General features: G+C 53.1%; 1 protein-coding gene across 1 annotated transcript; it reads right to left on the bottom strand.

Moving 5' to 3' along the window:
* Positions 1–600: 600 nt before the first annotated feature.
* Positions 601–11,968, bottom strand: Trim63 (tripartite motif containing 63). Its single transcript, XM_076860998.2, has 9 exons — positions 11,691–11,968; positions 10,754–10,926; positions 7,716–7,884; positions 6,893–6,988; positions 5,643–5,876; positions 4,919–4,941; positions 4,496–4,620; positions 2,422–2,496; positions 601–1,171 (listed from the first exon to the last, which is right to left on the bottom strand). The coding sequence occupies exons 1-9, from the start codon at positions 11,847–11,849 to the stop codon at positions 1,161–1,163; spliced, it is 1,065 nt and encodes a 354-aa protein (XP_076717113.1). The 5' UTR covers positions 11,850–11,968; the 3' UTR covers positions 601–1,160.
* Between the last annotated feature and the right edge of the window lie 2,790 nt (positions 11,969–14,758).

Genomic DNA, 14,758 nt, shown 5'->3' with positions numbered 1-14,758 from the left:
TGAAGGGCAGAATCTCAGCCTTTGGGACAGGAGTCCCCTGAGTTTCTGCTTTGCTAGCAAAGAAATACATCTTCTTTTTCCTTTTTCTCAAAACTGTATCCTGGTTATTGGATTGGCATTGGGGACAAGGACTGAGCTTTCTGCAACAGTGGCACACACTTGTAATCCCAGCTACTTGGGAAGTTGAGGCAGGAGGATTGCAGGTTCAGTGTCCCTGGGTTCAATCCCCAGTGAAGGATTCGGAAATGACAGCCCCCAAAATGGTGGCCTGGGAAGAGGGAGGAATATGGCAAAACATTGATAACATTGATCCTTTCTCAATACATGCTTTCCCAGTGTCCAGACAATCCCTGGGAAGGAGCCCAAACTTGATCCTTCCCCAAATAAATCCTTTCCCAGTGAAAATACAATAGGCCCTGGAGGGAGAGAGGTAGGTGCTGAACGCTGAACTCTGGACCCTCCACCCTTGCCCAGTAAAAGCCAATTTCAAATTCTCACAGCCAGTTTCCCGAGTGCCCAAACAGATGGACCCCCACCACCACCACGCAAAAGACCCCCTTCTTGGGGGAAAACAGGCTGAATGAAAGAAAACTCAGATGGTTTGTAATAACAGGAAGAGAGCGTTGTGCGTTTATTAAAACAACATAGGACTCGAACTCAGACCCCCACCACGGCGGGGATGGGACCTGAGATACAGTACGTTTCCCCTTCCTAGGCCCCTGAGTGCTGCCCTGCCCCCCACCCCCCCATGAAGGAAGGAAGGGGGTGGCTCCGTCTGCCTGGCTTTCTCCCCATCTTTCTGACAACCAAGCGTCATACAAAAGTTCCTTTACAAAAAGCACCAGATTGGCATACATATACAAGTATATACAAAAAGAAAAAAAAAAATCACATTTTAAAAATGTACAAAATATTTCATTTTGCACCAACGTAGAAAAGTGTCCTTTGTGATTGTTTCAAGCCCGTTTCCCATTCTGGTTCAGTGGCTGCTGGACACAGCGATGGGGTCCTACTCTAGTCCCTGCTCTCTGAGCAGAGATGACACACCTCCCTATTGCAGCGGGGCCCCGACCCCTCCCACCCGGGCCGGTCACCAAGGCAGGTGGGCCCGCCCCCCCTCCCCAGTCTCTCTGCATCCTGAGGGTCTCTCATCCAGCTCCTTATTGGTGTCCTGAAATTTTAAAAAGAGGCACTTGGTCAGAAAGGGATTCAGAACCAGAGCTTAAGAAATGTAGCAACTTAGAAATATAGCAATTATTTTTAATTTTTTTGGAGTTGTAGATGGACAGAATACCTTTATTTTGTTTATTTAAAAAAATTTGTTTTAGTTGTTGATGGATCTTTTTTTATTTATATGTGGTGCTGAGAATCGAACCTAGTACCTCACACATGTTAGGCAAGCGCTCTACCACTGAGCCACAACCCCAGCCCTTACTTGTTTATTTTTATGTGGTGTTGAGGATCGAACCCAGTGCCTCAGGCATGCTAGGCAAATGCTCTGCCACAGAGCCACAACCCCAGTCCTTTTATTTTATTTATTTATTTTTTTGTGGCGCTAAGGACTGAACCCAGTACCTAGCAGTGACTTAGAAATAAAGTCATTAAACCATATTTCCTTCTGGTCTCTTCCTTTTAAAACCAAAGTGGAGCCTAGTGCAGTGGCGCACACCTGTAATCCCAGCAACTTGAGAGACTGAGGCTGGAGGATCACAAATTCAAGGCCAACCTCAGCAGCTTAGCAAGACCCTGGCTCAAAACTTAAGAAGGGCTGGGGGATAGCTCCGTGGTAGAGCACTCACCTAGCAAGTGTGGGGCCTTCTGTTTGATCACAGGTATTGCAAAAAATAAAATAAATAAATCTGTAATTTTTAAAATGTTAGCAATGAATTTTCAAAAACTCTGAATCCTATGCTGCCTGATGAAAACATCTCAGTGGACCTAGCCTGGCTTAAGGCCCCTTGTCTTTTCCCTCAGTGGCCTGTCTTTTCCCCTTCTGTGTAGAATTGCTTTCCACTGAGGAGGGTCACTTACATATAAAACGGAAACTTTCTATGATGAATAATTTGGGTTTTTGTTTGTTGGCACTGGGAATTGAACCCAGGGGTTAAATTTTTTTATTCTGAGACAGAGTCTTGCTAATTTGCTGAGGGCCTCACCAAATTGCAAATTACTAAGGCTGGCCTCAGACTTGAGATCCTCCTGCCTCAGCCTCATGAGTCTCTGGGATTACAGGCGTGCGCCACTGCACGTAGTTGGTTTTCTCATTAAAGGTAAAGAGTAATAACCTTGCCCTTCATGGGTTTAAGACACACACTGGGAATAGGACAAAGTGTCACCCCCAATGCCAGCATGGCACTGTGCAAATGGTAGGTACCTCACGTTGTTACGGAAGGAATGGATGGAGACCCTTGGAGTTCTTACCTTCCTCCTTCCCTTCTGTGGACACTTCCTCTTCCTGATCTTCCTCTTCCTCAATGAACTCTTCCTCATCCTCATCTGTGACAGAGACCAGCTGTGTTAGGATGGGGCTGCTTCTTCAGACCAGCTGCCAGGAACAGCCAGGCTGCGGGCCCTCTCCCCCTGCCCGGCTCCAAGGGCCACGGGGAGACAGCAGAAACCTGTCCCGCTCCATCGCCAGACCCGAGCTGAGCTGCAGTCTTTTCTCCCCTCCAGCCCTGTTTTTCCTGTGGCCACAGAGACCTGGGGGGGACCTAGGGAGCAGCCCTCATGCCTCTGCACATCTCAGACAGACAGAGGTTGCCTGGGGAACACAGGACAGACTCCTCCTTCTCAGGTCAGAGTCCTAGAAGATCATTTCACTACGCTTTTGGAATCGGCTTGCTCAGCACCCGACCCATCTTCCTCATCCCTCAGCCCACAGAGGGGAGGATATGGGAAGGGAACAGGTCTGGGGCCATCTCTGCTCCTTACACTGAGTACCAGAGGGAGTTGCAAGCTGTGACCCCATTTTCTCATCCTGGGGCCTCTCCTTCGAGCTCTCCAAAGAGGGAGCATGCCCCTTCCCCACCCATCTCCCAAAACACCTCCTTAATCCTGTGGGACCCCTGAGGGAGCACGCCTGTAATACCAGAAACTCTGGAGGCTGAGACAGGAGGATTGCAAGTTTGAGGCCAGACTTAGCAATTGAGTGAGGCCCTAAGCAACTTAGTGAGACCCTTTCTCAAAATAAAATAAATAGGGCTGGGGATATAGCTCAGTTGGTAGAGTGCTTGTCTTGCATGTACAAGGCCCTGGTTCAATCCCCAGCACCAAAAATTATAATAAATAAATTTAAAAATAATCTGGGGATGTGGCTCAGTGGTTAAGCACCCCTGGGCTCAGTCCCTGGTACCGAAAAAACAAAAACAAAACAAGCCAAAATGCCTCCAAAGTCACAGTCAGCATTCTAGCCAAGGGCCTGGGTTCTGTGCGTAACCCAGGGAGTTTGTTGTTGTTTAATCATTATCCCAACCACTGCTCACTTTAGCTTTCACTGGGGACTCACTGTTTGCCAAGTGTTGTGCTAAGTGCTTTATACACAGCATGTCATGTACCCTCAGCAGGGTCCTGTGAGCCAGATGACCCACAGTGGGATTGGAGTGAATTACTCACTAGCTGTGTGGCCTTGAACCACTTGCTTATCCTCTCTGAGCTTGAGTTTCCTCAACTACAAAATAGGAATGATAATAGAACCTCTCATAAAGTTGTACTGAAGGACAGGATTGATGTTAAGGGCTTAGTGCGCGGGACACGGAAAGCCTAATCAATGGGCTCAGTAATTGGCAGCCGTTGGTAGCTATTGATCGTATCCTTCCATTTTACCTACGATGCAACTGAGGCTGAGAAGTTACGAAGGGCAGTGGGGCTTCGGCAGGTCATGTCCACAGGCAGCACCCACTCTTGAACACCTCAGCTTAGGGAGGGAAGCCATGGAGCAAGGATGATCTACAGTAAGGGATGGACCCATCCATTGCTATTTCAGCTTTAGGACCTTTTTTTGGTACTGGGAATAGAACCCAGGGGCGCTTAACTACTGAGCCATGTCCGGGCCCTTTTTAATTTTTGAGACAGGGTCTTGTTAAGTTGCTGAGGTTGGCCTTGAACTTGCAATCCTCCTGCCTCAGCCTCCCAAGCAGCGGGGATTGGAGGTGTGCATCACCAAACCCAACTTCAACCTAGTTCTTGAAGTTACAAAATGAAGCTCAAAGAGGTGGAGGGGGACCTTGCAAAGGTCACACAGATAACACACAAATGGCAGAACTGGGATTTAAACTCAGGTCTGTCTGATTCCTTACACTCCGATCTTTGGATCCATAAATAACTTATTGCTCGACAATTATGCCCCAGGCACTGCACTGGGCTCTGGGCTCATCTAGAGGTTGGCTTGGCAGCTGGTGGGGTTGTTAGTGTGGCGGCCTCCCCACGGGGCTTGGTGGGAGAGATGCTGGCCTTCGGGGCCAAGCAGACAGACAAGTGGCACCACGGCCTCTGTTACCTGTCCCAAAGTCGATGGCCCTGAGGGTGTCCACTATGTGTTCTAGGTCCAAAGTAAAGTAGTCCATGTTTTCAAAGCCCTGCTCTATCTTGCCCAGCTGGCAGCCCTTGGAAGCCTCCACGATGCTACAGGGAGAGAGAAGGGTGAGACCACGAGGCTCAGCTCTGGGGTCTCATGGGGCAGCCCCGGCTCTGGGCCAGGCCCAAGCCCCGGCTTCAGGGAGAGACTCCTGGGGGCGGGGGGCAGAGTGTTTCCTCTCCAGCCTCAAGCAGAAGGATGGTCCAAGGAAGAGGGATGCACCGGCCAGAAAAGCCATCCAGGGGTCCCCTCCCCGGGGGCCTAAAGCTCAGGGGTCCCACGGGTCAGGCACCAGGGGCCCTGCTGGGCGTTGGGCGATGAGCCAGGGGCCCTGGGGACACTGACCTTTTGATGAGCTCCTTGGCACTCTGTGGGGGGAGAGGACAGAGGTCAGGACTGCAGCCAGGGGTGACCCCAGGAGACGTGCAGAGACAGTGACTCGGTGCTGCAGATGGACGCTGGGTGCCTGTCCCCAGCCCAGTGGTGACCCACACCCCACCTGAGCTGAACGGAACTTGGATTTTCCCCCTCCGTCCATGGCCTGCACGTGTCTTGTCACCACCCTTGGACCCTCCCATTGGCCTGGTAGGAGGCCAGGATTCTCCAGGTGTCAATCCAAGTCCTCCTACAGCCTGAGGCCTCCCAGTCAGAAGCAGCCTAATCACCTCTTCAGGTGCAAAGCCTAGCCCACAGGAGCTGAGGAAGTTTTTAGTGAACTGAACTCTGACGTCTTACAGCTGAGCCTTCTCTGTCATCTCCTCACAAGCTCCTCCAGGTCGGGGCTGTGCCTTGTTCACCTCTGTTTCCACCTCAGCGCCTGTGCTATACTAGGTGCTCAATTAATTGCCTCTCTGTGGAACCCTGTATGTTGGAGCTTCCAACGTCAATTCACAACCATTCCCTTATTTGATCCTCATTAAATCAGTAAGAGGAAGGCAGTTTGTTACATGCCCATTTCACAGAAGAGAAAACTGAGGCTCTAGGGTTTAAATGACTTGTCCAAGGGGCCATGGGTGGGCAGTGGAAGGGCACACCCTGAAGCGGCCCAGGCCTTCTGAGTTCCACTCACCAGGAGGAACGTGGCCCCGCCAGGCTCGTCCAGGGACTGGATGGCTGTCTCCACCAGCTTGGTGGACTTGTCGAGCTGCCCGCGGTACTGCTGGATGAGGGCCTCGATGAAGCCCAGCTTCTCCTCCTGCTCCCGCGTGATCCGCTGCAGTAACTCGCTCTTCTTCTCGTCCAGGATGGCGTACAGGGTGTCGAACTTCTGACTCAGCTCTTCCTTCACCTGGTGACTGTTCTCCTGGGGACAGAAATCCCATGGTCACATCCCGTGGGGTCCTTACTACGTAGCTTTGGAGGAGGCCTTTGACATCCCCATTTGGCAGAAGGCAAAGTGCCCGTGAGATCCCAGAGACGCTCAGTGACGTGTGGAAGCTGGTATCGTGGAGAACAGCTGGAGACTCAGGTCACAGAAGATGACCCCTCTCCAGGCCCCAAGTTGCACATTTCCCTCCACGTGGGGCTGAGGCTGAGGCTGGCGGCAGGAAGGTCTGCCTCACTCTCAGGTGAGGTGGAAGTCAGCTCCCTGTAGCGACCCCAGAGGAGAGGCAAGCTTCCTTCTCCCCAGGATGCCACACCGGAGCTACCTGCTCTGTACAGTGGATATGACAGTAGCGCCTCTCGGATGGGGAACTCTCAGAGGCGATCACCTTGTCCCCCTCCTTCCTTTGAACCCATCCTGCCCTCAACTTTTCACCCACTGGCAGTTACTGCCCCAGCTCTTCTCCAGCTCCCCGCCTCAAGGGAGACAGGAATCCTGGATGCTTCTCCAGGGCTGGGAAAGTCCCCTTCTGCCCTCTGCAGTCTTGCCACTCGGAGTGTGGTTGTGGGCCTGCAGCTTGGGCAAACCCTGGGAGCCTGTCAGAAATGTAGAGTTGCACGCTTCCTCCCAGACCTACTGCGTCAGAACCCCCGGGGTTGGGGGTCATATGCCTCTAACGTTGGAGGAGCTTTGGGCTCCACAACACACTGGAGAAGAGTGTTCTGAAAATTACTAGTGCTGAATAAATGCTGGGGATGATTGGCGGGCACTTCCTGGTCAGGGACCAGGTCCGTCTTGGTCATGCCTGACACAGCTGTGCTCACGAAGCATTTGCTAAGTGAGCAGATGGACGGCTTCGTCCCTCCCTGGCCATTCCTGTGGATTACCAGGGGCTCCAAGCCGCAGCCTTCATTCACAATCCAGGAGCGAGTCTTTCCCAGAGACCAGTTTTACGGGACTTCAAACCTCCAGGCAGGGCTCTTGCGTCCCCTTACCTTGGTCACTCGACAGGAGTCCTCCAGCTGAGTGATGATGGTCTGCACACGGTCATTCCCCGCCACCAGCATGGAGACGCAGTTACTCAGTTCAGTCTAGAGGGGAGGATGGATGGGAGTCAGGAGAAGAGACACGGAAACAGACTCGGGCTGGCATGCTCATGCCTGGCAGCGACATGGGGCCCTCAGTCCCCTCTCTGCTAGAAAGGGTCTCCAGCTTTACTAGGGTGTCACTCAGGTCCATTGCAGAGAATACCAGAGAGATCCTGCATCCCTTATTTACAGATGAGGCCCAGAGAAGGCAGCTGAGCTGCCCAAAACACACAGCCAGATACTAGCAGAGGAGGGGCTGGTATCTGAGAAAAGAAATAGAGTTGGAAAGTGCTAGAAGAAAGAGATCAAGAGAGGAATAGAAAGTAGGGAGAAAGAGTACAGAAAGGGGGGCTAGAGTTTACAATGTGACAGGATGGAGAGGTCAGGGGCCCCGGGAGAGGGCTCTAGGCTGCCTCCCGTTGCAGGGGAGTACGGAGTCTGGAGCTCTGAGGCTCGGGTACACAGGATGGAGAAGCCGTGGCCTGAGAGGGCCTGGTGTCCTGGCGGTGGGGTCTGGCTTCTCCCCTGTGGCCACACCCAGGGGCTCTCAGATGGTTCTAAGTATAACCCATGAGCTCAGCCACCTCCCCCAGGAAGGCAAGGGCTGATGTCCCTGCGGCCTGGGAAGTCCCTCCCGAGGGACTATTCCTAAAAGGCCTGCTCAGCAAATCAACGAGGATCAAATCCACCTCCTGAATCATCTAGGGGTAGAAGCAGCCCGAGCTGGTACCTTCTGTCCCTGGAAGACACTCTGCAGCGGGGCCACCTCGCAGGCCTGGTGGGCTCCGAAGACCTTGCACATGGAACACGTGGGCACCTCGCACGTAAGGCAGTAGATGTTGATTTTCTCATCTTCGTGCTCTTTGCACATTGGGTGGCTGCCCTTCTGCAGGGGCCGGCTAAGGTGAGGGACAGTCACAGGTCAGGGGGAGTCCCGAGCCCCTCCCCCGGCTTCAATCACAGGAGGACCAGAACCAGGGAAACAATGTCACCAAACCTATCCCCACAACCCAGGACTCGGCTGCTGGGCTTGGCTTGGGGCTCTGCCAATGCAGAGGACACAGGACGGGTCTTAGAATTCCAGAGAGTGGACTTGGAAGTGGTTAGCAGCCCTCCCTCCCCAGTGAACTGACTTGCCCAAGGTCACCCAGCCCGGCAGGGCAAGGGAGGCTAGAGCGCTTTGCTCTAATTATAGTCACCACAGCTCTTGGTTGCTGCAGACTGGGCTCTGAACTAAGCAATTTATACTGATGGCCTCGTGTCATTCTATATTTGATCCTCCAGACTGTATCTTCCACCCAAGCTGAGACGCTCGCCTGGTCACTTCATCCCTGAATCTACAGTGGACAGTACCGGGCGCGAGGAGATGTCATTCAATCCAGGTAGAAAGAATAAACCAATAAGCACAGCCCGGCGACACCTGAGGCTCAGAGAGGAGGCCACGTGCTGCTGAGTCACACATCTAGCACAGGGTTGGCCAAGCACAGGGTGGCCCAGCGCCAGCCTCAACCGACTCCCAGGGAGTCTCCCCTGGGTCCAGAGCTGCGGCTCTCTCTCTCCTCTACACTCCTGCTTAGACACCTTCACTGCATTCTCCACTTAGGGTTTCCGGCACGTTCTGTGTCCTTCTCACAGGGTAAAATCGGCCATTTCCCAGCCCAGGTTGGGGTAGGCCTCACCCCTCCAGCTAGACCATACTCTCATCTGAACGGTTCCCAGTCCCTGACATCACAGGATCTCATCCACGTCAAATGATGACTGTCCCCTATCCGTGTCAACGCCTCACCTTCCAACCGCCTTGCGTGACTGGTCACACCCAGGCTTTATTGTCCCCTCCAGTTCTGGACTGTCTTTCCAGACGTGTCTTTTTGCATCCTTGAGCCCAGGGTCTCCATGCTGGCAGGAGACCACCTGTCCCCATGCCCTGGGGAAAGAGCCCCGGATGGCCGTGCAGAGGTGCGGCAAGATCCTGAGGGTCAGTGGCCTGAGCTCACCTCCCTCCCGGGGACCCACCCTGCCGAGCTCAGGTTTCAACATCTGGGTTCAAATCAGATTGTTCTGCCCCTTATTCACTGTGGTTTTGGACAAATGAGCTCACCTCTCAGAGCCTCAATCTCTCTCAGGACTACTGCAATCGGGGCGGAAGTTGTTTGTAAAGAATGTGAGGCGCAGGGCATGGGACAGACCCTCAGCACAGGGCAGCCTCATTACCACTTGACTCTTCGGAAAGGCCTCAAAGGGTTTGAACAGGACATGCTCTTAGGTCCATGCTGGGTGGGCTGATTATTTGGTACAATATCAATTGTATTTTAATTTCTTTGATCAACAATATGTTTATATTTTTGTAGCACTGAGTTCTAGGAATACCAGGGGCAAGATAGCCCAAGAGTTAAGAATGTTCAGATTGTGGAATCAGTCATAGATTTAACACTTGCTGGCTGTGTAACCTTGGACAAACCTCTGACCCTCTCTGACCATGCATTTCTTCATGGAAATAAGAATGCCTTAGAGGATTACTGGGAGGATGACACAGGAAAAATGTATAAAAAGCACTGAGTACATGCCTGCACATAGTTCTCAATAAATATTTGATTTTAAACATTTCTTATCAATATCTTATTTGACAGTCACAATAACAGATTTTTTTTTTTCTTTTTTGTACTGGGGATTGAACCCATAGGCACTTCACCACTGAGCCATATCCCTGGCCCTTTTTATTTTTCATTTTGAGGCAGGGTTTTACTAAGATGCTTACGGCCTTGCTAAATTGCTGACGCTGGCCTTGAACTTGCAATCCTCCTGCCTCAGCCTCCTGAGTCTCTAGGATTACAGATGTGAACCACTGCGCCCTGCTACAGTAACTGATCTTGCTGTCCATCCTCTTTTGAAGACTGGGAAAATAAAGCCCCAAATCCTCAACCAAGAGGTCCCAAAGCTTTAGTAACAGAAGCAGAAGAGCAAATACCATCCTGCAGGCCCGAGTGTTTGGTCACTGGCCTGGTCTGTCTCCCTCGGGCATGGTGCTCCAGGGGCTTGGTGAAGGTTCTGGAGCGTAAAGACCATCTCATCAGAACGTCCTGACCTTTTTTCCTCTGGTGCTGGGGCTTGAACCCCGCCTTGTGCTGGCCAAACACACGCTCCACCACTGAGCTCTGCCCCAACCAGGGCGTCCTTTTTTATAAAGCTCTCCCTCCCGCACGGCTCTGTCTCTGTCCATTTGGAGGCCCGACATGACGCTGCACAACCCCACCATTCAAGTTCTGCCTGAGACGGAGCTGCTGTGAACGGTGCCTCAGAGCCAGGTGGCTGGGCCAACCCAGATCCTCCACTTGCTTTGCGGCCGGGAATGCTGGGTACTGACTTTGCCTCTGTGGGTCTCAGATGCTGGTGGAATGGGGCTAACAAAAGTCAGGCCCGGGCCATGGGGGACCTAGAGTAAGCATCCCAGGGCCCGGCTGTAGGTGGGGGGAAGGACCGTTGCTATTATCTGCAGCCTGGCTGTGTTCTCACGGGGCACTTTCTCTGGCACCCGGGCCACGCCACAGGCTCCTGTCTCCTTTCCTTACACCTCATCTTTCCCTCCATCTCCGTCTCAGTGTCCCCCAAGAGGGCAGCCTAACCCCCTTCACTGGGTGAGCTGAATAGCCACAGTAGCCACTCCTGCCTGAGGAAGACCGTGGCTCTGAACTGCGTCCTTGCCCAGGGACACCATCCTGAGCAGACACAGCAGGAGGACAGTGCCTGGGAGTGGCCGGGGCCTGCGCTGACCTGGAGCACTCCTGCTTGTAGATGTCGATAATGTTCTCCACCAGCAGGTTCCTCTGCAGACCGTACACCCCATGACGATCCATGATCACCTCGTGGCGACAGGAGGGGCAGCGGAAACGGCCACCAGACATGGACAGCGAACTGCTCCGGTTGGTCCAGTAGGGATTGGCAGCCTGCAGGTGACCAAGGCAGAGGTGAGGCGTGTGCCTCCTTGGTTGCTTCCTGTCCCAGTCTCCTAGCCTTCCCCTGCTCACCCCAAGGCTCTGGTCAAACCAGAGCACCTGCACTCCCCGCACCCAACCCAGGAGCCCGCAGACCTGGGTTCAAGTCACCTATTCTGAGAGTCACTGGGCAAGCAGCGTTATCTCTCTGTGCCTCCATTTGCCCGCCCCTGAGAGGGGCCTTATGATTACAGCAAGGTCCTGGGACTGCCACCTCAAAGATGCCAGAGGGACAGAGCATTTCCTGCAGCGTCCCTGGGAACCCCGCCTCCCGCCTCCCAGCCAGGACCTCCACTTCTCTTTCTCAGGGAGATGGAGCCCCTCCTGCCCCATATTGAAGCAAACACCCTCAAAGGGAAGATGCCCCTGCTGCCCAGAGCCGCCTGCCACCCTCCTCCCAGAGCTCCTGGCCCTGGCACGGGGGCTGGCTCGGCCCCAGGGGTCTGGTTTCTCTCTCCTCTCCGCCTGCCTCCCCCACTTATCGCTCCAGGCATTTGACTCTTGACCACAGAGTGAACAGGGAGGGCAGGCAGGGCGGGAGGGGACATGCGTCATGGAGAAGGACTGGGGCGCAGAGCCACCCCAGCCCCCTTCGCCCAGTCCTGAGCCACCGTCAGGCCTCCTTTGGAGGAAAAAGAGCCAGTCCTGATCGGAAGGGTCCTAGGCTCAGCGGGAAGGAACCACGGGGCCCCTGGACAGGCCATGCGGGCACCGACCTGGAAGACGTCACTGGCGCACTTCCGGCAGAGGTTGTGCTGGCAGGGCAGGATCACCACGGGCTTGGTAAACATCTCCAGGCAGATGGGGCAGATCAGCTGCTTCTCCAGGTTCTCCATGGGGTTCCCATCCTGGATCAGGCTTGATTTATAATCCATATCGCTGGAGCGAGGCTGCCTCCCCCACCACCTGCTTCGCAGACCGTTGCCACCAACACTCGCTTGCTCAGATCCTCTCTGCTGTCTCCTCTGGGAGCCCGAATTCTGTCTTGGGCTGAGGCCCCTCTGGTATTTATAGCTGGGCTGCAGTCACATGAGCCCGGGAGGGGACCAGCTGAGCATTCCGATGCCAAGTGGCCAGCCGGGCTTGTGTTTCCTCCAGGCCTGAAAGACTTGGCACTCTCAAATCGCAGGCGAGGATGAGCAATCGCTGTTCCCCTGGGACGGGGGGCGTAAACAAGAACAGCCTGTTCGGAGGCTGGCTTAGGGGAGGGTTCGGTACCCAGGGTACCCAGAGTTTCCTGCAGAAATTGGTCTTCCCCTGGCCAGGGTGCAGAGCCAGGGAATGGGACCCCGAGAGGGGGCCACTGGGATGCCAGGAGTTAATAGTGCCCCCTCACCAGCCCGATCAATTCCAACCCCTCTCCTACAGTCTCCAGCAGCTCCCAAGATGAGGGATCAGGGCAGCTCCCCTCTGCCTCAGACCTGAGCGTGGCATTCTATTGGGGACCCTGGAGACCCCACCCCAGGCAGCCTGTCTCTCCATCCCTTGCCTATTTACCCTTGTCTACTTATAGCACTTAATGCTGAAGGGCTCCCTTGAGACATAGCCCAGTCCCTCATTTGACAGATTTTTGATATGGGTCACGAGGAGAAAAGGACCTTGTTCAAAGTCACTTAGAAACCTGGCACAGCGTTGCACGCCTGTAATCCCAATGATTTGGGAGGCTGAGAAAGGAGATTGCAAGTTCCAGGCCAGCCTCAGCAACTTATCGAGTTCCTAAGCAACATTGCAAGACCCATTCTCAAAATAAAAAACAAAAAGGGCTGGGACATGGATCAGTGGCTAAGCGTCCCTTAGGTTCAATTCCTTGTACAAAAAAAAAAAAAAAAAAAAAGAAAGAAAGAAAGAAAGAAAAAGAAAAGTCACTTAGGAAGGAAGCGGAGAGGCCAGGAGTCTTATTCATTCATCAGACATTTTTCCTGAGTATTAAGTATACAGCAGACACCAAGGTGACAGATGGATGAGATGCCCACAGTCCAGGAAGGGAGATGGATGGGAATAACTCTCCAGAGCACTGCCTGGACCTTAGACCTTAGCCAGGGGCTCCCCTGGGCTCTCTGAACAAATCTTAAATTTTTCTTCATTTTTTGGGTCATTTTCTTTGTTGGCAGGTAGAAGTCATTAGAGCAGTTCCAATGGCTGTTTTTTGTTTGGTTGGTTGGTTTTGGTTTGTGGAACTGGATGCTTAACCATTGAGCCACACCCCCAGACCTTATTGATATTTTATTTAGAGACAGGGTCTCATTGAGTTGCTACAGGGCCTCACTAAATTGCTGAGGCTGGCTTTGAACTCACCATCCTCCTGCCTCAGCCCAGCCTGATGGCTATTTGTAAGGTAGGATCTCATGTAGGAACCTTGGGGTCACCTAGCCTAAGGTGCCAGGCAGAAGACTGGAAGCAGCGGCCTCCAGCCCCAGGCTGAGTCTACGAGGTCTTACAACACGTGGGGAAAGTGTGCCGGACTCCAGAAAGAGGGCAACCTGGGCCGGAGAAAGAACTAGCAGGTCAGTCACAAGGGCTGAGCGGCCATCCCCGGGAAAGGAAAGAGAGGGGAGGAGAAGAGGAACCAGAGCAGGGCAAATTTGAGGAGGGGGGGGTCCCCTTCCAACCAGGCACTAATGGCTGGTTTCTGACGATCACTTTCCACTCGCCTGACTCTGTGCCGAGCACCCTGAGGCATTATTTCATTTCATCATCTCACTAACCCGCAATATAACCACCATATCCCCACTCCACGGTGGGGGGGGGACACTCAAGCACAGAGAGGTATACCCACAGTGTAAGGTCACACAGTAAGAGGTGGCTCTGGAGCCCGAGCTCCTCATGTCTCTGCTTGACTGTGGCAAGGTGACACTGCCAGTCAGCCAGAGGTGGGAAGAAGATGAAGATTAAGAAGAGACCATCGCTTCCTCCCTGCTCACAGCCCTCAGGATTGTTCAGACGCTGGCAGCACTGTGCCTGGGGAAGGTGGGCTTCCCGCTGCCACCCGGGATAAGGCACAAAGACTGTAACCCTCACATGGTTAATTCCACTCCCTTTTGTCTAAGGAGGTGGTTAAGGCCAATGAGACCCAAGGAGAAGCCTGCTGGCCAAAATTAAATTATTTCCTCCTTGATAACAATTAATAGGGCTGGGGATAGAGCTCGGGGTTCAATCCCCAGCACCACAAACAGATAAACAAACAGATAAAAATTAATATTCAAACAAGGTATGGTGGCACATACCTGTAATCCCAGTGGCTGGGGAGGCTGAGGCAGGAGGATTGTGAGTTCAAAACCAGCCTCAGCAAGTTAGCATGGCTCTAAGCAACTCAGCAAGACCCTGTCTCTAAATGAAATATAAAAAGGGCTAGGGATGTGGCTCAGGGGTTAAACGCCCCTGGGTTCAATCCCTAGTACCCTCCTCCCAAAAAATGAAAGAAGAAAGATCATTAATGCTTTTTTTCAGGGGTGGGGGGAGTACCTGGGATTGAACTCAGGGGCCCTTGACCACTGAGCCACATCCCCAGCCCTATTTTGTCTTTTGGTTAAAGACAGGGTCTGGCTGAGTTGCTTAGCCCCTCACTTTTGCTGAGGCTGACTTTGAACTCACGATTCTCCTGCCTCAGCCTCCTAAGCCGCTGAGATTTACAGGTGTGTACCACTGCATCCGGCTCATTAATGCCTTTGAACAGGGTCCTGGAGGGCGGGCAGCCATTTTGCAACCATGAGGGGTAAAGTCTGAGGAAGATGTTAACTCTCAGAGATGACAGAGGGGAACTATAAAAAGTCCCTGGATTGTTGAT

Source organism: Callospermophilus lateralis, chromosome 7, assembly GCF_048772815.1.
Source record: "Callospermophilus lateralis isolate mCalLat2 chromosome 7, mCalLat2.hap1, whole genome shotgun sequence".
In the NCBI taxonomy this organism is placed as follows: domain Eukaryota; kingdom Metazoa; phylum Chordata; class Mammalia; order Rodentia; family Sciuridae; genus Callospermophilus; species Callospermophilus lateralis.
Note: the sequence above shows the minus strand (reverse complement) of the source record. Positions and strands in the feature narration are given on the sequence as shown.

Excerpts from the sequence above, each read along its gene's own strand:
- Trim63 (XM_076860998.2), bottom strand. The coding sequence starts at position 11,849 with ATGGATTATAAATCAAGCCTGATCCAGGATGGGAACCCCATGGAGAAC. Across the intron at positions 10,927-11,690 it reads GCGCCAGTGACGTCTTCCAG|GCTGCCAATCCCTACTGGAC; the intron begins GTCGGTGCCCGC and ends GGTCACCTGCAG. Across the intron at positions 5,877-6,892 it reads ACTCCTGTCGAGTGACCAAG|GAGAACAGTCACCAGGTGAA; the intron begins GTAAGGGGACGC and ends TTCTGTCCCCAG.